Source organism: Mustela putorius, unplaced genomic scaffold (assembly GCF_011764305.1).
Source record: "Mustela putorius furo isolate JIRA1106 unplaced genomic scaffold, ASM1176430v1.1 tig00003867_pilon_pilon_pilon, whole genome shotgun sequence".
Taxonomy (NCBI): Eukaryota; Metazoa; Chordata; class Mammalia; order Carnivora; family Mustelidae; genus Mustela; species Mustela putorius.
The window spans coordinates 17,017,144-17,038,080 of record NW_025422019.1 but is presented as its reverse complement, the minus strand read 5'-3'; the positions used below and the strand labels follow the sequence as shown (position 1 = coordinate 17,038,080).

The following is a 20,937-nucleotide window of genomic DNA, read 5'->3' as shown; positions in this document are numbered from 1 at the left end:
CATGAGCTAATAATTTGTGCCTATAAAGAAATGCCTTTTTAAAATTATATATTATCAAAAAAATTCTTATTTTTTTTCCTATTCTTACTTAGAAAAGGAAAAATGAAATTTTGCTTTGTAAATCTGAATGAGAAAACGGCTGTATTAATCTTAAAGTAGTTTTTAAGATTCATGTTTTATAGCTTACGTAGAGACATTAGAAATTTTGTTGTTAATTTTATGTTATAGGAATTGAGTTTTCTTTTTTTTTAAAGATTTTATTTATTTATTTATTTATTTGATGGAGAGAAAAAGATCACAAGTAGGCAGAGAGGTAGGCGGGGGGGGGGCGGGGGGGTAGCAGGCCCCCTGCTGAGCAGAGAGCCAACATCCCCCCCAACATCTGTTCTTAACTGACTTGTTAATTTTAGCCATTCTAACTGGTGTGAAATGGTATCCTACTGTGGATTTAATTTGTATTTCCCTAATGCCGAGTGACGCTGAGCACTTTTTTATGTGTCTCTTGGCCATTTGGATGTCTTCTTTGCAGAAATGTCTGTTCATGTCTTCTGCCCATTTCTTGATTGGATTATTTGTTCTTTGAGTGTTGAGTTTGATAAGTTCTTTAGAGATTTTGGATATTAGGCCTTTATATGACATGTCATTTGCAAATATCTTTTCCCATTCTGTCATTTGTCTTTTGGTTTTGTTGACTGTTTCCTTTACTGTGCAAAGCTTTTTATCTAGATTGATGAAGTCCAAATAGTGCATTTTTGCCCTTGCTTCCCTTGCCTTTGGTGATGTTTCTAGGAAGAAGTTACTTTGGCTGAGGTGGAAGGGGTTGCTGCTTGTTCTCTCCTCAAGGATTGTGATGGATTCCTGTCTCACATTGAGGTCTTCCATCCATTTTGAGTCTATTTTTGTATGTGGTATAAGGAAATGGTCCAGTTTCTTTCTTCTGCATGTAGCTATCTAATTTCCCCAACACCATTTGTTGAAGAGACTGTCTTTTTCCCATTGGTCATTCTTTCCTGCTTTGTTGAAGATTAGTTGACCATGGAGTTGAGGGTCCATTTCTGGGCTCTCTATTCTGTTCCATTGCTCTATGTGTCGGTTTTTATAGAAATAAGCTATTTTAATATTAATAGACTGAAAAATCTCTTTCTAGTTCAGTTTTGGTGTGTGTGTGTATGTAATGTAATATCTATATATTATATGGGTATTTGTATTTTGTGCTCATATTAGAGTATCATTAGAGAATCATTAAGCATTTTGGGGGATCAGGGTAAGAGGAAAGTTTATTGAAGATATATTTAGTTCAAATTTAGTGGGCTATATTTTTGTAGTTCTCCGTGTAAAGTTTTTCCGGCGACATAAACACAACACCAGGCAAACTGGGTGCAAGGCAAGATTTATTAAAAACACTCTCCGGCAAACTTTCAGGGCTCAGGAGAAGGGGAGCCAGGAAAGTTGTGCCGGGAGGAGGTGGGCACCCTCCGGCGAGGTTCTGCAACTCTGGAAAGCAGAGTGGCGGAAGTCACATCCAAGGCAGGGAGAAGGGGGCTTTTAAGGGGCCTCTAGGAGAGTTCAGGGGTCTTTTGGCTTTTGGCAAGTTTCCCTTATTTGGATATTTCACCTGCTGGTTGGGGTCCCATTGGTCCACTGGAGCCCTGGGCAGAGATCTCAGATTCCCACTTGTCAGGGTCCCACTGGTCCACGGGAGCCCGGGGTGGGAGGGTTTTCAGATTCCTGCTGGGTCTTTGTTCTCCTCTCCAAGCTCAGGTTTTGTGGCAGGGACTTTCGCCATCTTAAGTAGCCCTTTATTTCTGCCAGCCCAACATTCTGACCTTTTGCTTTATATAATGTTGGCAGGGGCGTTGACTCAGTTTTGGCTACTTCCTGCTGATGGGGGGGTGTCGTCATAGGGGTAATCGGAAGTAGGCAGGCAAGAGTAGGGCTGAAGGAGGAGTTGATTGACGGACACTTGGGCAAGTTCTTATAGGGGACCCTGCAGACATAGGAAAAGACAGGGAGCAACTGAGACTAGAAGGAGGATTATGCATACAGGTCCTGCCAAAGGGAGCAGCCAGGTTACCCAGGTGTAGAGGTCCAGGCCCCAGGAAGACGTGTCTTGCCGCCGTGCTTGAATCTGATCCCTGAGTTCTTTAATCCTGGAGGTAACTATACCTGATTGGTTAACAAAGTAACAACATTCTTCATTTAAGTATAGGTAGGTCCCCCCTTTCTCGGTCGTCAGAAGGTCTAAGGCCTGTCGGTTCTGTAGGGCTAAGGCCGCCAAGCTGGTAACTTGTGTCTGTAGGGCTGTGAGGGGGTCAGCAATCCATTCCATGTCATCATTCAGGGCTTGGGAGAGTCTGTAATAAAAGTCTATGGAAGTTCCTTAGCTGTTCCAGTTGCCACCCGTGTGGCTATTTCTGCCCCTATTATGAATGGGAGGAAGGCAGCCCTTCCTCCACGGTGTTGGGGGAATATGATGGATTGCAGCTGGGATTCAGAGTAGATGGTGGTAGAAGGAGATAGTAGAATGAATATACAGCCTAGGGAGTCATTAGTGGTCAGGCAGCAATAGGTTCCCTGAAGGCACGAGAGAAATATTTCCTGGGGAGTATAGTACGGGAGGGAGGAGTTAATGATGTTGGCAGCTGCGGTGGTAAGGGGGGAGGACACATTAATAATAGGTATGTTTTCCCCAATGGGGCCGATATGGACCGTATTACTTGTGGCCGTGGAGTTGGGGAGTGGCCAGGGAAGGGTATCCCTACAATGTTGGAACATGTTGAAAAGGGGAAACAGATCCAGCAGTCACTGTCACCGTTCTTCGACACATTTCACCATAGGTTGTAACTGGAGTTCAGGAGGGCCACTGTCAGTTGTTCGGTTGTAGGGAATTTTTGGATGCTACCAAGATTGATGCCCTTATAGACCGGGTCACTGGGGGTTTGGAGGCGGCTAGCCTGGTCCTGGACCCCCCACCCCCACCCCATCAGAGAGACTGACATGACCCAGATAGGTCCAGCAAACTTTTCCAGACCTGGGGTAGATGTTGCAGGGGGCAATACCGCGTTTGGCTGTCATGAGGTCAGACACCCAATAGGTTTTCTGGTCATACGTACAGGTTGTTGGTTTCTTTCCCTTATAGCAGGTTGCAGGCATATAAGTAAAGACTGAAAATTAGCGAGAGGTACCTGAACTCCTCATGCAGCTAGACTCACATGTATCCGCCTGGTTTGTCTGGATTAGAAGGAATATGAGAAGCGTCCCTAACCAAGTGGAGTTTGGTGGGGCCTGCCATCTGGGAAGTCCAATCAGTATCTGTGGGTGCCCGTTTGAGATTGTTGATATGTACTCATGCAGAGTGCCCCAACAGTTTTGCAGCAGTTGAGGCCATATGAAGCCCAGTCGACCAGGTTTGTAAGCAGCCTGGCCACAAGCTTTTGAGAAGGACCTGGTCCCAGGAGAGAGATCTCGTATATCCCCTTCAGAAGCATGGTCGCTTGGAGCTGGGATGACAGTGTTGGTGTGGGCCCTTAAGAGCGCTTGGAGGAGAGTGAGGTAAGGTAGATAGGATAAAAGAGGCTGGGAAATGACCAGAAGGCTATGATTTATAAGAAAGGGCCGGAGGTATAGTAATTTGAATGGGCTTAAGCCCGAAGGCCAGCGGGGTGTAGCCCGGAGTCTGAAGTGTGGGCCAGGAAAGGTGGGTCTCTAGGGTAAGTTTGGTGAGTTGGGCTTTGAGCAGCCCGTTGGTTTTTTCTACCTTACCTGATGACTGTGGGTGGTATGGGATGTGAAGTTTCCAGGTTATGTTGAGGCTCTCAGCAACCTGTTGGGTTACACTGGAGATGAAGGCGGGTCCATTGTCCGACTGGAGGGTCGATGGAACCTCAGGATGATGTGCTAGATGAGTATTGTAGCCACCACATCCGCTGTTTCCCGGGCCGTGGGGTATGCCTCGATCCAGCCTGTGAATATATCAATCCAGGTTAATAGGTAGGGAAAGGTTTTATGATGAGGCATGTGAGTGAAGTCCAGTTGCCAGTCTTCCCCCCGCTGATGACCTCGGAGCTGATGGTTAGGCCCTGGTCTGCGGACTCCTTCTTGTGAAATCACAGCCGAACAGGTTTTACAAGCCCTGTGGACAATTTCGATTACCTTAGATAAAGAAGGATGATAGAACAATGGCTGAAGAAATTGGTGGAGAGCCTTTGGGCCAATATGGAGGGATCGGTGGATGTCAGTAATTAAGGTGTGGGCCAGATTGCCTGGCAGGGCAATCCTGTCCTGAATGTAGATCCACCCCTTATCTCCAATCTTTCCTCCCCGTGCCTGGAGGGCTTGTGTTTTCTTTGTACAGTAGGAAAGCTGGTGAGGGGTGTTAAGAAAGAGGATAGGAGATGCAGAGGTATTTAGGGCCTTTGGTCTGGCCACCGAGTTTGCCCTGTTGTTACCTAGGGAGACCAGATCCTTGGCCGATTGGTGGCCTCAACAGTGAACAACTGCTATCTCAGCGGGCAGACTAAGGGCCTCAAGCAACTTGGCAATGAGGGGTCCATTAGCTATAGGGGTGCCCTTGGTCGTTAGGAACCCCCATTCTTGCCAAAGAGTAGAGTGTGTGTGAGTTATGAGGTAGGCATATTTTGAGTCAGTGTAAATGGTGACTCATTGTCCCTTCGACAAGTGTAATGCCCTGGTGAGAGCTACGAGTTCAGCCTTCTGGGAGGTGGTTCCAGTTGGGAGGGGAGCCGTCTCTAATACCACATCCATGGTGACCACAGCGTAAGCAGCTTGTCTTTGGCCATCTGAGGCCAGGAGGGAACTGCCCTCCACGAAGAGTATGCGGTCAGGGTTGGATAGTGATCAGTGAGACTGGGATGGAGAATAGTGAGGTCCTCTATAAGTTGTAGGCAGGAATGAACGGGTTCCGGGGTGGGCAAGGGTATAGGGAGTAAAGTTGCAGGGTTTAAGCGGGGGGAGGTAGAGAGAGAAATATGCGGGTTTTCTAGGAATAGCAGATGGAATAGCTGGAGACGAGAAGGAGTCAGATGGGCCACAGATCAGTGGCTAAGGAGGTCCGTGAGTCCGTGGGGAGAGTAGACCATGATAGGCTGCCCTAAGGTCAGTTTGAGGGCCTCCTTTATAAGAGAAGTGGCTGCTGCTAGGGCCCTGACGCAGGGCTGCCATCCGTGGGCGGTAACATCCAGTTGCTTGGACAGGTAGGCTATAGCCCTATGTGTAGGCCCCACCAGTTGTGTTAGGAGGCTGGTGGCCGAGCTGGAGTGCTCATCAGTGTAGAGATGGAATGGTTTAGAGAGATCGGGTAGGGCTAAGACTGGCCTGGTGGCAAGGCGATCCCTTAGTTAGAGAATGAGTGGTGGATCGAAGTGGGATCAGTTAGGGGACCCTGGGGGGTCTTTTTAGCTGCCTGGTACAGAGGATGGGCCAGGATAGAGAAATTTGGAATCCAGTGTCTGAAAAACCCAACCAATCCAAGAAAAGAGAGTATTTCATCCGCCATTTGGGGAGGTTGGAGTTCTTGGAGGAGTCGTATGCAGTCCCTGGTAAGAGACCTAGAAGTGGGAGTCAGAAGTATGCCCAAATAGGTAAATGAAAGGGCACACAACTGGGCCTTAGATGGGGGTGACTCGCTATCCCTTGGCCCCCAGGAAGTTAAATAGGGCAGAGGTGTCATCCTGGGAGACCGAGAGGGAGGGGCTACAGAGGAGGAGGTCATCCACATATTGTAGTAGAGTACTGGCCTTAAGGATGCACTGCTCTAAGTCTGTAGTCAAGGCCTGGCTGAAAATGTGGGGGCTGTTCCTGAACCCCTGGGGTAGGACAGTCCAAATTAGTTGTCCAGAAGCATGCATGTTGGGATCATCCCAGGTGAAGGCAAGAAGAAAATAGGAATCAGGGTGCAAGGGGACGGTGAAAAAGGTATCCTTTAGGTCCAGTACTGTAAAGTGAGAGGTGTTTGGGGGAACGCGAGACAATAGCGTGTAGGGATTAGGAACGACTGGGTGGAGGGGGACCATGGCCTCGTTGATAAGCCTAAGGTCTTGTACCAGTTGATAAGCCCCTGAGGGCTTGCATACTGGGAGGATAGGGGTGTTACAGGCAGAACTGATGGGGATCAGGAGTCCCTGACATTTAAGCCGTTCTATGATGGGTTTCAGGCCCTGGCGGTGGGCTAAGGAAATAGGAAACTGAGCTCGAAAGGGAAACTTGGAGTTATCCTTAAGCTGTACTTTAACCAGGGTAAGGTGGGAAGCGATGATGGGCTTTGAGGTGTCCCACACCCAAGGATCTACAGTGAGTAGGTCATCTGGAGCAGGGGTCAAGGGAGTGGAGAGGTGTAGGATGAGACCGGTGGAGGTGGAGGGAGGGGAGGAAGGGGAGAGGCAGATAGTTGCCCTCAGTTTCTAGAGAATGTCCCTCCCCAGTAGAGGGACTGGGCAGGAAGGAATCACTAGGAATGAGTGGGAGAAGGGGAACCCATCCAGGCTACACCCTAGGATTGGAAGAGGTCCCATCGATTCCCATAACAGTAATTGGTGAGGTTCGAGTAAGTCATGAATAGGAAGGCAGAACAGAGTTGGTAGCCCCCGTGTCCAGCAGAAAGGAGATGCACTTACCCGCTACCTGGAGCATGACCCTGGGCTCGGCCTGGGTGAGAGGGTGGCCGAATCTGGGCTTCGTCTGTCGTCCCCCAATCTGAGCAGTTGAAAAGTCGGACTTACTGTCTCGGGGGCTGCCCCACGTTGCGGCACCGAAGATACCCCAAGGTTAGGGCAGTTGGATTTCCAGTGGCCCATTAAATGGCATTGAGGGCAAGGCCGAGTTGGCGGCTTTGGATTGAGGCACTGGCGAGCCCAATGTACCTCGGCCCCACATTTGAAACAGGCCCCGTGGGGAGGGGTGCGATTGGTTGCCCCTCTCTGTTGGCTCCTGGAGCTGGCCGGCTGCAGGGCTGCTACCAAGGCTTGGGTCTGCAACTGAACCTTTTGCTGGAGTTTGGCTTGTCGTTTAAGCTCAGCTGCCTCCTCACGGGAATTAAAGACCTTAAATGCCATTTTCACCAAGTCAGAAATGAGGGTCTGAGGGCCCTCTTCAGCCTTTAACTTTCTCTATATATCTGGTGCCGATTGAGAGATAAAATGAATAGCCAGTACCGTGGCCCCTGCAGGAGAGGCGGGGTCCAAGCGAGTGTACTGGGTTAAAGCCTCAGTCAATCAGTTAAGAAACATGGTGGGGTTTTTGTCAGGGGCCTGGACAATCTCCCTAATCTTGTCATAATTAATGGCCTTATTAGAGGCTGCCCGCATGCCGGCTATGAGACATTGGACCATGCGGTCACGGCGCAGGTGGCTATCTTGGCCATCCTGATAATCCCAACCTGGTTCTACAGCTGGGACTGCCTGGGCTCCAACTGGCATGGCAGCATCAGTGAAATGGACCTGATCTGTGTGCTTCTGGGCAGCAGCCTGGATGCGTTCCCTCTCCTCTGTGGTGAGGGTGGTGATCTGGACCACATGTAAATCATGCCAGGTAATGTCATAGGCTTGGGCCAGACATTGGAATTCTTTGATATAGTTATCAGGATTGTTCGAAAAGGAGCCCAAATGTTTCCCAATTTGGGAAAGGCCTTGTAGAGAGAAGGGCGCATGAACAACTTCCTCAACTCCAGCAACCTCCCTTAGGGGGCAGACTAAATCAGGGGAGGGTTTTCGAGCCCTAGTGCAGGTGGAGATGGGAGGGGAGGTTGGAGGGGTCGAGGGCGCCAGTTCAGAAATCCTGAACATAAGGGACCTTGGCCCATCTGCCTTGGTGTCTGCCAAGGTTATTTAGGTCCATGAAAATCTGATAATTAAACTTGCCTTCCAGAGGCTATTGGGACTGATTGTCTAATCGGTATTTTGGCCAAGCAACAATACAATAACGTCGTTTTCACAGGTCCTGGTCCAGTTCCAGGGTTTTAAGATTGGCCAGCAGGCACCCCAGGGGTGTTTTAGAGTCGAATTTGGATTGGGAGATCCCCATGATTCGTTGCCCGGCAACCCAAGGACTGGAGGAAGGTGTCTCCTCTTCCATCACTGAGTTGTGGAAAAACTGTGTGGACTCCCATAGAGGTTAGGACGTCTCCCAACCTCTCGGAGTCACGGTGGTCACCTGGTGACTGGCAGGGTCCGCCCTGACGCAGCCGTGATTAGGGCAGGGCTATCCGGAAGAAGGCGTGGAATCAAGGGAAAACTCACCAGGGCTTCAGAAATGGCGTTCGGCAAGGCGGGTCCAGGCAGGCTAGGGAAAGAAGGGAGCCTCCCCACTGGGGTGGGGGCTCAATCTCCTTCCCAGTTTCGGCACCAAATGTAAAGTTTTTCCTGCGAGATAAACACAACACCAGGCAAAGTGGGTGCAAGGCAAGATTTATTAAAAACACTCTCCAGGGCGCCTGGGTGGCTCAGTGGGTTAAGCCGCTGCCTTCAGCTCAGGTCATGATCTCAGAGTCCTGGGATCGAGTCCCACATCGGGCTCTCTGCTCAGCAGGGGGCCTGCTTCCCCCTCTCTCTCTGCCTGCCTCTCTGTCTACTTGTGATCTCTCTCTATCAAATAAATAAATAAAATCTTAAAAAAACAAAAACAAACAAACAAACAAAAAAAAAACACTCTCCAGCGAAGTTTCAGGGCTCAGGAGAAGGGGAGCCAGGAAAGTTGCACCGGGAGGAGGTGGGCACCCTCGGGCGAGGTTCCGCAACTCTGGAAAGAAGAGTGGCGGAAGTCACGTCCAAGGCAGGAAGAAGGGGGCTTTTAAGGGGCCTAAAGGGGAGTTCAGGGGTCTTTTGGGCAAGTTTCCCTTATTTGGATATTTCGCCTGCTCGTTGGGGTCCCATTGGTCCACGGGAGCCCGGGGCAGGAGGGTTCTCAGACTCCTGCTTGGGTCTTTGTTCTCCTGTCCGAGCTCAGGCTTTGTGGCAGGGACTTTTGCCATCTTAAGTAGCCCTTTCTTTCTGCCAGCCCAACACTCAGTAATTTCCATGTATAGTTAGAATTTTGGTAGTCACCTTAATGAGAGAGCAGCTTCCAGGAATACTCTAGAACAGAGACGGCAAATGTACTGCTTTGTGAACTTGTTCTTGGTACCTGGTGCTGGAAGGATATGAATCATGGAGAAACAAGGTTGAGATGTACAGAGCCAAAGGATTAATCTGTGAATAATTCTATGACTCATAGAGCTGATATATGGCAGAAGCTTGATAGATTTTTCAAATTTGACAATTCAAAAGTAATTGTATACAACATGCTGATAAGTTACAAACCTGGAAGAAACTTTTAGAAAGTAACAAAAATAAAAAGCAAAATTTGATCATCCATGCTTGATTCAAGTCTGAATTATCTTATTTCATTGTAAAAAATAATACAAAGTTGTCCTAGGAAGAGGCAATCAAAGCATAAGCCAAAGAAAATATTGAAAAGGCACTCTAAATATGTTTCCAATGGTTAATTAATAAAAATGTCTTATTCTCCTCAATTTAGAGATGTGGAAATATTTATAAATTTTTTTAATTGAGTTGAAATTGGTGTATAACATTATATAAGTTTCAAGTGTAAAGCAATATGTTAGACATCTTTATGCAAGGATCAAAGATCATAGTCTAGTTACTATCCATCACCATACACTTGATCCCCTTCACCCATTTTTCCCACCCACCACGGCCCTTCCCTTTGTGACTTATTTCACCTTGAAGATCAATCCATGTTGTCACAAACAGCAAGATTTCATTATTTTTGTGTGTGTGTGTGGCTGAGCAGCACTTCATTGTGTGTGTATGTTTGTGTGTGTCTGTGTGTATATGTATATACCACATCTTTATCCATTCTTCCATCAGTGGACATATCCATTTTTTAGCTGCTTTTAATAATGCTGCAGTGTGTGTGTATGTGTGTGTGTGTGTGTGTGTGTGTGTAATGTATATATACATAATATATATATATATATATATATATATATGTCTTTTTGAATCAGCATATTTGTATTTTTTGCATAAATACCCAGAAGTATAATAGATAGATCATATGGTGGTTCTAATCTTAATTTTTTGAGGAACCTCCATACTGTATCCCATAGTAGCTATACCAATGTACATTCCCACCAACAGAGTATGAGGGTTCTCTTTTTTCTATATCCTCTTTAACACTTACTATTTCTGATCTTTTTGATAATAGCCATACCAAAGGTATGAGATGCTCTCTCATCATGGTTTTGATTTTCATTTCCCTAGTAATTAGTGATGGTGAACATCATTTCATGTGCCTTTAGGTCACCTGTATTTCTTCTTTGGAAGAATGTCTACTGAGATCCTCTGTCCATTTTTTAACTGGGTTGCTTTGTTGTTAAGTTGTATGAGTTCTTTATATATTTCGGATATTAATCCCATGTTGGAAATATGATTTGCAATAATTTTCTCCCATTTTCTCCAACCCATGCTTGGTTCTTATGAATAGTTGCTTTATAGTTCATATTTGGCACAACCTACATTGTGTTCAATCATTTGTCTGAAATAGAGGAGCTTCCTGTTTAATACATTTTGGAAATTGAGATTAAGGAAAGAAAAGGGCAAGACCTGAAGTCAGGAATGCTTCCTAGTCTCAGAATCTCCTGACTTTTATATACTTTCCCTTCCAAAACACACATACACAAATAAACTCAGACATAACAAAATAATCCCAGTTCCATATTAAATATGAAATTATTTACCCAAGATGGGTTTTATTCAAGTAGGACTTTAGGTTCTGTCTGCCAAGTTTGAATCCTAGTGTTGCTGTCACCATCTTTGAGAGCCTGGACAAATTCTTCAACCTTTCTATACTTCTGTTTCCTTCATAAAATAAAGGTGATACTCGTACTTTACCCATCTTACAGAGTTGTACGTGTTTAATGAATTACTTCATAGAGTGCACTTGATTATACTGTTATCATTGGGATTGATGTATTGACATTTGGAGCTAATACTTTGGGGGGATTTTTTAGGTTTTGAGCTTTTTTGCTTTATTTATACTATTGTTATATTTTTTAAGTTTTTTTTTTTTAATTTATTTGAGAGAGAGAGCATGAGTGAGGGAAGGGCAAAGGGTGAGAGAGAAGCAGCCTCCCCACTGAGCAGGGAGTCCAAAGTGGGGTCTGATCCCCAGAACCCAGGATCATGACCTGAGCTGAAGGCAAATGCTTAACCGACTGAGCCACCCACATGTCCCTATTTCTCTTATTTTTAAAATCCTCCTGTGCCTTTGAAAATTCTTGGTCCATGTGCACTTAAAAGGCCTTTAGCTCAAGATTTAAACAATTTGACATCTTGGGCACTCTTGGCTAAGAAGATCCATAGACTTAGTGGGCTTTTGGGAATAGAAATTGAGGAATATGGAGGGCAGAGATGGATATATACAACCCACCCCCACCACTTTTGTTTTAATTAATAAACTATTTTTTAAGAGCACATGTGTGTTCACAGCAAAATTGAGTGGAAAGTACAGGAAGTTTCCACATACCCCTGTCCTCACAAATGTAAAACCTCCCTCTCTATGAAATTCTGCACCACATTGGTACATTTGTTATAGTCCGTGAACCTGCACTGGCACATCATTATTACTTTGTGTCCATTGACATTCTGTGTCCATTTACATTTTGGTTCACTCTTGATATTATACATTCTGTGGGTATTGACAAAGGCATAAAGCATGTATCTACTATTGTAGTATCATATGGTATAGTTCTATTACCTTAAAATTTTTCTTTGCTTTGCCTGTTCATCCCTCCTTCCTCTCTAATTTCTGGCAACCATTTATTTTTTGATTGTTTCCATAGTTTTGCCTTTTTGAGATTATTTAGTAGTTGGAATCACATAGTATATAGTTTTTTCAGATTGGCTTCTTTGACTTAGTAATATGCATTTAAGTTTCCTCCATGTCTTTTCATGGTTTGATAGCTCATTCTTGTTTAGTGCCTGATAATATTCCATTGCTGGGATGTACTGAAGTGTATCTTGGTTCCTTCCAGATTTTGGCAGTTTGACTATAAGCATTCATGTGCAGTTTTTATGTTTAGACATAATTTCTCAAATCCTTTGTGTAAATACCAAGGAGCATGACTGCTGTGTGTATGATAAGATTATATTTAGTTTTGTAAAAAACTGCCAGATAGTCTTCCAAAGTGACTTTACCAGTTTACATTTCCCCTAATAATAAATGAGATTTTTTTGGTTCCACATCCTTGTTAGCATTTGGTATTGTTGGTGTTTAAGATTTTGCCATTCTAATAGGCATATATGGGTATCTCATTGTTTTATGTTGCAATTCCCTAATGATTTATGATATTGTATATCATTTCCTATGCTTTCTTGGAATCTCTATCTTCTTAGATGAGATGCCTATTTATATCTCCTCTTTTGCCATTTAAAAATCAGGTTGTTCTTTTTTTATTGTTTTATGCATCTTTTTATATTTTGGAAAATGGTCCTTCATAGATACATCTTTTTTTAATTAACATAAAGTGTATTATTTGCTTTGGGGGTACAGGTTTGTGAATCATTAGTCTTACACAATTCACAGCACTCACCTTAGCACATACCCTCCCCAATGTCCATAACCCAGCCACCCTGTCCTTTCCCCTCCACCCCCCAGCAACACTCAGTTTATTTCCTGAGATTAAGAGTCTCTTATGGTTTGTCTCCCATATTTTGCCCAGAGTGTGGCTTATCTTTTCATTCTCTCGATATTGTCTTTCATAGAGCAGAAGGTTTTTATTTTAATGAAGTCCCACTCATCAGTTATTTCTTTTTTATTCTCAAGTTCATGTTGTATTTCCTTTTTTCTTTTTTTTAAATGATCAACAATTTTTATTTTATTTATTTTTTTAACATCAAGGTTGGTATTTTTTGATGTAGTGTTCAGCGATTCATTAGTTATGTATAACACCCAGTGCTCATCACAACATGTGCCCTCCTTAATATCCATCACCTGGTTATCCCATCCCCCCATCCCCTTCCCTTCTGTAACCATCAGTTTGTTTCCTGGACTCCAGAGTCTCATGGTTTGCCTCCCTCTCTGATTTCTTCCCATTTAGTTTTCCCTCCCTTCCCCTATAGTTCTGTGTGCTATTCCTTATATTCTACATATGAGTGAAACCATATGATATTGTCTTTCTCTGCTTTACTTATTTCACTAAACATAATCCCCTCTAATTCATCCATGTCATTGCAAATGGTAGGTATTCATCATTTCTGATGGCTGTGTAATATTCCATTGTATATATGGATCACATCTTCTTTATCCATTCATCTGTTGAAGATTGCACCTTTGGTATTATATCTCAAATGTCATAGCCATACCATGGTCAATAACACTATACTACTTTCAGTGGTAGTGCTGGTACCTTATACTATCAAAATAATCCTGATTCCTCCCTGCAATCCCTTGTGTCATTGTCATTCATTTCATTTATTCATTTTACTTACGTATAAGCATAGTTAGATAGAAAGAATGTAATGGAATACATTGTTGCTATTATTATTTTGAGCACATTGTTACTTGTTACATAATTCAGAACAAGAAAAAAGTTTTTATTTTACCTTCACTTGTTCTCTAGTTTTCTTCTCTTCTTATATACAACTGATTTTCTAGTCTATATCATATTCCATCACTCTAAATTTAGAACTTCTTTTAGTATTCCTTGCAAAGCCAGTCTCTTAGCAAAAAATTTCTTTAATTTTTGTTTGAGAAAGTCTTTATTTCCCCTTGACTTTTGAAAGCTAATTTCACAGAGGGATGACTCGGTGGCTCAGTCAGTTAAGCGTCTGCCTTAGGCTCAGGTCATGATCCCAGGGTCCTGGGATCAAGTGTTGCATCAGACTCCTTGTACAGGGAACCTGCTTCTCCGTCTCTCTCTGACAAAAGAAGAGAAAAGAAAAAGAAAAAAAAAACTAATTTCACAGAGTACAGAATTTGAGATTGGTAAGTTTTTACTTTCAACACCTTAAATATTTCTCTCCACTCTCTTGTTTTAATGGCTTCTGAGATGAAGCTGTATGTAATTCTTACTTTTGCTCCTATATAGGCATAATATTTTCTTTTCCTTTGACTTCCAAGATTTTTATCTCTAATTTTCTGAAGTTTGGATACAACATGCCTATGTTGTTTGGGGCATTTATGTATGTTGTTTGGGGCATTTATCCTGCTAGATGTCCCTGAACTTCTTGGTTCTGTGATTTGGTGTCTTAACATTAATTAGAAAAATTCTCTGTCATTATTTAAAAATATAGTTTTAAAATTTGAAAAACAGCAGCTTAATGCTATAGACAGTCTTCTAGTCAAAAGTAAGTTCATATGGCTACAATGAAAGTAGATGGTAGACAGATCCTAGTTAGTTAGCTTCTTAGATTGGTTAGCTTTTTTTTTTTTTAAACAACATGCATCACTCTTGCCAACATGAAATCACATGCTGTTAGGGTCTACTTCTAATAGTATTTAAATCAAGTTAAATAATATTAGGACTTAACATCTGAAATGAATAAGCAAACAAAAGAATTAATAGAAACTGATAATAAAAGAGCATATATTCATAAGCTATGTCTATCTCTATTTTCAGATGCTTTGATCTTGTATATAGAAAATCCTAAGAACTCCACTAAAAAACTGTTAGAACTAATAAATGATTTCTGCGTTTTTGCAGGATATAATATCATTGTATAAAAATTAATTGTACTAATTGTATTTCTATACACTTGCAGTGAACAATCCAGAAATTACATTAATTCTGTTGACAATAGCATCAAAAAGAATAAAATACTTAGGAATACAAAAGACGTGTAAAACTAATATTCTGAAAGCTACAAAACGTTGAAAGAAATATAAGAAGATCTAAATTAAACATCTCGTGTTAATATATCAAAAAGACCCAGTACTGTTAAGATGGCTATACTCCTTTAACTTGTCTATAGACTCAATAGTCTATCAGTATCTCTGCTGATTAGAAGGGTAATCACAACAATGTAATCAAGACATTGTTACAAGGATAAATATCTAGATCAACAAGAGAATCAGTAGCCCAGAAATAAACTCATACATTTACAGTTAATTGATTTTTAAAGACGAGACTAAGACTATTGAATGGGGGAAAGAATAGTCTTTTCAATAAATGGTGCTGGGATAGCCATATGCAAAAGAATGAAATTGGACTTTGAACTCACTCTGTATACAAAAATCAACTCAAAATGGTTCTGTAAAAACAAACTATAAAACTATCAGAAGAAAGTATAGAGGTAAATTTATTCCTTGGTTTTGACAAGAAATTCTTAAATATGACATTGAAACCACAAGCAACAAAATACCAACTAGACAAATTGAACCTTATGAAAACTAATAACCTCTATACTTCAAAGGACTCAACCCAACCAGAGAAAATGAAGACAACCCACAGAATGGTAGAAAATATAGGCAAAGCATATATTTGATAAGTGACTCAGGTGTAGAATGTGTAAAGAACTCATACAATTCAATAATAAAAAGATAAGCAACCCAATTCAAAAATGGGCAAAGGATTTGCATAGACATTTCTCCAAAAAAAAGTATGCAAATGGCTGACAAGCACATGAAAAGAATGCTTGCCATCATTAATCATCAGGAAAATATAAATCAAACAGTATGGCTAGAAGCAAAAAGTCAAATAACAAGTGTTGGTGAGGCTTTGGCAAAACTGAAATCCTTGAATACTGCTGGTGGGAATGTAAATTGGTAAAGCTGCTTTGGAAAACAATCTGGCACTTCCTCAAATAATTTTTTTTTAAAGATTTTATTTATTTATTTGACAGAGACAGCGAGAGGAGAGGGAGAAGCAGGCTTCCTGCTCAGCAGGGAGCCCCATACAGAGCTCAATCCCAGGATCCTGGGAACATGACCTGAGCCAAAGGCTGACACGTAACAACTGAACCACTCAGGAGCCCTTCCTCAAATAATTAAACATAGTATTACCGTATAATTCAGCTTTTCAGTATGTAGGTGTATACCCAAAAGAAATGAAAAAATATATGTCCAAACAAATACTTGTTCATGAATGTTTTCAGAATGTTTTTATAGAAGCCAAAAGTTGGAAACAACCAAAATGTCTATCAACAGGTAAATGGATAAATAATAGTGAATTCTCCATACAATAGAACATTATTTGGCCTTAAAAAAGAATGAATACATGCTAAAAGCATGGATGAACCTTGAAAACACTGAAAGAAGAAAAATGAAAGGAGGCAATCACAAAAGAGTATCTACTATATGAATCTGTATATTTGGAAGTTTAGGAAAATCTTTTGGGAGAGGAAATAGATTAATGGTTGCTTAGGACTCAGAGGCAGGACAGTGATTAAGGGAGTGATAACTAAAGATTATGGGGTTCCTTCTTGAGATGTTGAAAATGTTCTCACATAGATTGTGGTGATGGTTGCACATATCTGAGAGTATATGAGAAACCATTGAGTTATATACTTTAAATGGATGAATTATATATGGCATTATGAATTACATCTCAATAAAGCTGCTTTAATAAAAGAATAGGCTGCTCCAAAAATATATATAGTTACCATCAAATTTAGCAGAGAGAGACCAGACATTTATAGGTGGCATTTCTTTTAGCCTTCCTTCCCCATCTCATTTCCCTTTTGTACCCCAAACTTGAAGTAGGAGGTTCAGCATACCATCCTGTCAGTAGTGGGTTTTGGTATTGTTTTTTTTTTTTAATTTTTAAGAGTTTATTTATTTGAGAGAGAGAGAGCGCAGAAGCAGGAGGAGTGGCAGGCAGAGGGAAAACCAGGCTCCCTACTGAGCAAGGGCCCAATGTGTGATCCCAGGACCTTGGGATCATGACCCAAGCTGAAGGCAGAACCCAACCAACTGAGGCCACCCAGGTGTCCCCTGCCAGTGCTCTTTAGAAAAGTCATTGCAACCTGCCGTCTGACTCCGGCCTAAGGAGAAGGGTTTTGGGAGAAAGGATTTCTCTAAACCATGGCTCATACCAAGCATAGGGCTTGCAATCAACCAGTGGTAAAGCATCCAGGAGGTAACTGGCTACAAAAGCTTCTCTCAGTAGTTCATCCTCTCCTGGGTAAGAAGTGAAATAACCTTTTTATCACAAGCCTGTTACAAGTACAGTGGCATCTGAAATTAGATTGCTCTGACTTCTAAACAGACATGCCCTTTCAGAGCACAAATATTGGTGCTCTGAAGGAGGCAAGTGCAGCCTGTGTGGTTGGCTTGTTTGAAGACATCTGTGTGCTGTCCATGCCAGTGGGGAACAATTGTGCCAGAAGACTTCCACCTAGCATGTTGTAGTCCTATAGAATATATTGCATAGGTGGAGAATAAGTGAAATAATTCATTTTAATTGTAAACATTTCATTTGCAAAAAAGCTAAAGACTCAACCTCTTTTTCCCATCGTTGGTAGTTCTGAACACTAGAATTTTTTTTTACCAGAAGGTCAAAATGAACCTACGTATATGATTGTGAATGGACAAAATGGTGACGTAATTGGGTAGTGGCACATTATTTTTCCATTTTTATTACTGTGTGAATTTTTAATATTAATATGGAGACATAAAACATTAAAGGAAATCAACTGTCAGTAATATAATTTATGACAAATATAAATAAATCTAGTAAATCTTTTTTTTCCAATGCCACCACTTAGCTTTTTTTAAACAAGAAATGATTTTTTATCACAATTGAGGAGTAGCTATCATTTTATCATCTATTCACTCAACTTTTCTCATTAATTTTACATGCAAGTGCATGGTTTTTCTTAAAGATTTTATTTATTTACTTAATTTTTTTTTAAATTTATTTAAGACTGACAGAGAGAACAAGCTGAAGGAAGAGAGGAGAGAGAGAAAGAGGGTGAGAGAGAAGCAGACTCCTCACTGAGCAGGGAACGTAACGTGTGCGTCAATCCTAGAGTCCTAGAATCATGACCTGAGCTGAAAGCAGACCCTTAACTGACTGAGCCACACAGCCTCCCCTAAGTGCATGTTTTTAATGTTGTCTGTACTATTCTTGTGTATTTGTTATCAAATATGTTTAATTTTAAAAATTGTTAGCAAGTTTCAAATATCTCAAATTGACACTGTTATGCTAAAATACCACACAAATTCCATTAAAATGGGTAGTTTATTTATTAATATCAGTAATCATGTTACAACCTACGAGGAGTTTTTCTGTTCTTAATTGTCTTCTATCACTGCTCTTTAATCATACGGGCCCCTAGAAGATGACTCAGAATTTTGTGGGTAGTTTTTCGGTTGTCACAATGATAGGGGCATGTTAGGAGGCCAGCTATCTTGATGCCTAAGTTCAATATACCCATTAGATTCCAACCCTTGTCTTTATACCTGCTCTCAGTGCTTGCTGCTTCCAATTCCCAGACTTCTAGATTAGGACATGTTCACTTTCACAAGCATTTTACATTATGGCTTCTTTTCTTTTACCAAGTCAGTCACCACTTATCTGTCAGCATTGACTTCTAAACATCTGTTGAAATTTTTTACCATGTTTTCTTTCCCATTCTCTCTTACATAGTGGGTTTCTGTCCTTTTTTTTTTAAATTCCTTTTAAAATTATTTATTTATTTCAAAGATATTATTTATTTATTTGACAGATAGAGATCACAAATAAGCAGAGAGGCAGGCAGAGAGAGAGGAAGGGTAGTAGACTCCCCGCTGAGCAGAGAGCCTGATGCGGGGCTCGATCCCAGGACCCTGGGATCATGACCTGAGCCAAAGGCAGAGGATTTAACCCACTGAGCCACCCAGGTGCCCCTTAATTCCTTTTTTTAATTTAACTTTATTTTTCCAGTGTTCCAAGATACACTGTTTACATATAACACCCCATGCTCCATGCAATACATGTCCTCCTTAATACCCACCACAGGCTCACCCATCCCCTCACCCCTTCCTCTCTAAAACCCAGTTTCTGTCTCAGAGTCCACAGTCTTTCATGGTTTGCCTCCCCCTCTGATATCCCCCAATTCACCTTTCCTTTCCTTCTCCTAATGTCCTCCATGTTATTCCTTACATGTTCCACAAGTAAGTGAAACTATATGATAATTGACTTTCTCTGCTTGACTTATTTCACTGAACATAATCTCAAGTCCCATCCATGTTGATACAAACGGTTGGGTATTCATCCTTTCTGATGGCTGAGTAATACTCCATTGTATATATGGACCATATCTTCCTACTGTCTGTCCATTGTTTTCAAAGGCCAAGCGATCACCAAGAGATGAATCTGCTGTGCTTAACAGCTCAGTGGGTGATAGCTCGTCTTAGAGGATATGGCAGACATTTTAGGTAGTTTGGCTATGGTGTAGACTAGCTGGTGTCTTGGTAGTTAGTGCCTAGTTGGGGCTAGATCTGTTAAGCACATTGCCATTTCTGAGCCCACCTAAAATGCCAGTTGTACTTAAAGTTATCAGCACATATTCGTCTTGGCAGTTAGTGCCTAGTTGGGGCTAGATCTGTTAAGCACATTGCCATTTCTGAGCTCACCTAACATTCCAGTCATACTTAAAGTTAGTTCATTCTAGCCTTGCATTAACTCACTGTGAACAGTATTTTAGACAATTAACATTCTCTATGAGTGAGAGTAATGTGTAATCTTACTCATTACTTTTTCTCAGGCTGAGCTTTTGGAAACTGATTTGCATTCAGAAGTAACAGTATGGTGTTAATGACAAGGAGCAGTAACAGTGTGACGGCTCCTTGTCATTAAAAGGAAAACACTGGATAAATTGTTTTCCTATTCCTAACATTCAGCTTTGCTACATATAGTTTTTCTTCATATTAACAGATTTTTTGGTAGAAGGCCTCAGTGGGATTGTAGAGGGGCATCAAATCTGAATGAACTTCATCAGCTATTAAGTAACATAATGATCAGAAGATTGAAGACTGATGTTTTAACCCAGCTGCCCCCCAAAGTCAGACAGCGTATTCCCTTTGATCTTCCATCAGCAGCTGCCAAGGTGAGAATGCTTATTTGATTCAAAGTCTTACTTTAAGTCATTTTAATGAAACATTGCACATATTCGTATTTCATAGAAGGAAAAGTCTGTTTTCTTAAAATGGGGTTAATTAATAGAACATATGAACTTCATTTCAAGAAGAGAACATGAAAAATTTAACTTTAAGTCATCAAATAATGTGAAAAGATTCAGTATCCTATTGATTTAAAAAAAATACTTCTGCTCAATATAAAATAAAAGTACTTCAACTGCAATGAAGATTTAGTATTAAGAATTCTAAGTACCTATAGGGTGTAAAGCTCAATAATTAGGAAGCAAAGTTATGTTTCTTGCTCTAGGATTTTTTTTTTTCAAATATGAGCTGTCTTCTAGAATAACTTGGATATAGCTTTCTTCTTGAAGATCGGAAAACTCTAATCATATTGAAAGATGTGAAGGTCTATATATTAGAAAGTCAAATTGTATTTTACCTAATCCTTATCTACATTTACTTTTAGCATGCACATGCTTATATATTCTCTGAAATTTCTTTAAATCTGGACAGGACTTGACAAAGACTATTTATTATTGCATTGTTTTATCTTGAACGTTTAAGGTAGACATTTTATAACCATTGAGCAATATGTTACCGATAAAATAGGAATAATCTGATTTTCTTTATCCACCATTCTAGCATTAGGAAGAAAAGTGAAAGAGTCAGTGTATGATTACATTACATTTTTATTTAGCTGATATTCCTCATGCTTATTTATTTATTTATTTGTTTGTTTATTTTAAAGATATTATTTATTTATTTGACAGACAGAGACTACAAGCAGGCAGGCAGAGAGAGAGAGGAGGAAGCAGGCTCAGCAGGGAGCCCAATGCAGGGTGATCCCAGGACCCCAGGATCATG

At 41.4% G+C, this 20,937-nt stretch overlaps 1 protein-coding gene across 2 annotated transcripts in view; it reads left to right on the top strand.

Annotated features, from left to right (window-relative positions):
• ZRANB3 (zinc finger RANBP2-type containing 3) overlaps positions 1-20,937 on the top strand; it is a 323,717-nt gene that overhangs the window by 215,995 nt on the left and 86,785 nt on the right. For both annotated transcript variants that reach the window (XM_013046760.2, XM_013046761.2), the window contains exon 7: positions 19,871-20,042. In XM_013046760.2, coding sequence (XP_012902214.1) covers positions 19,871-20,042 — 172 coding nt within the window. The remainder of the gene's footprint in view (positions 1-19,870; positions 20,043-20,937) is intronic.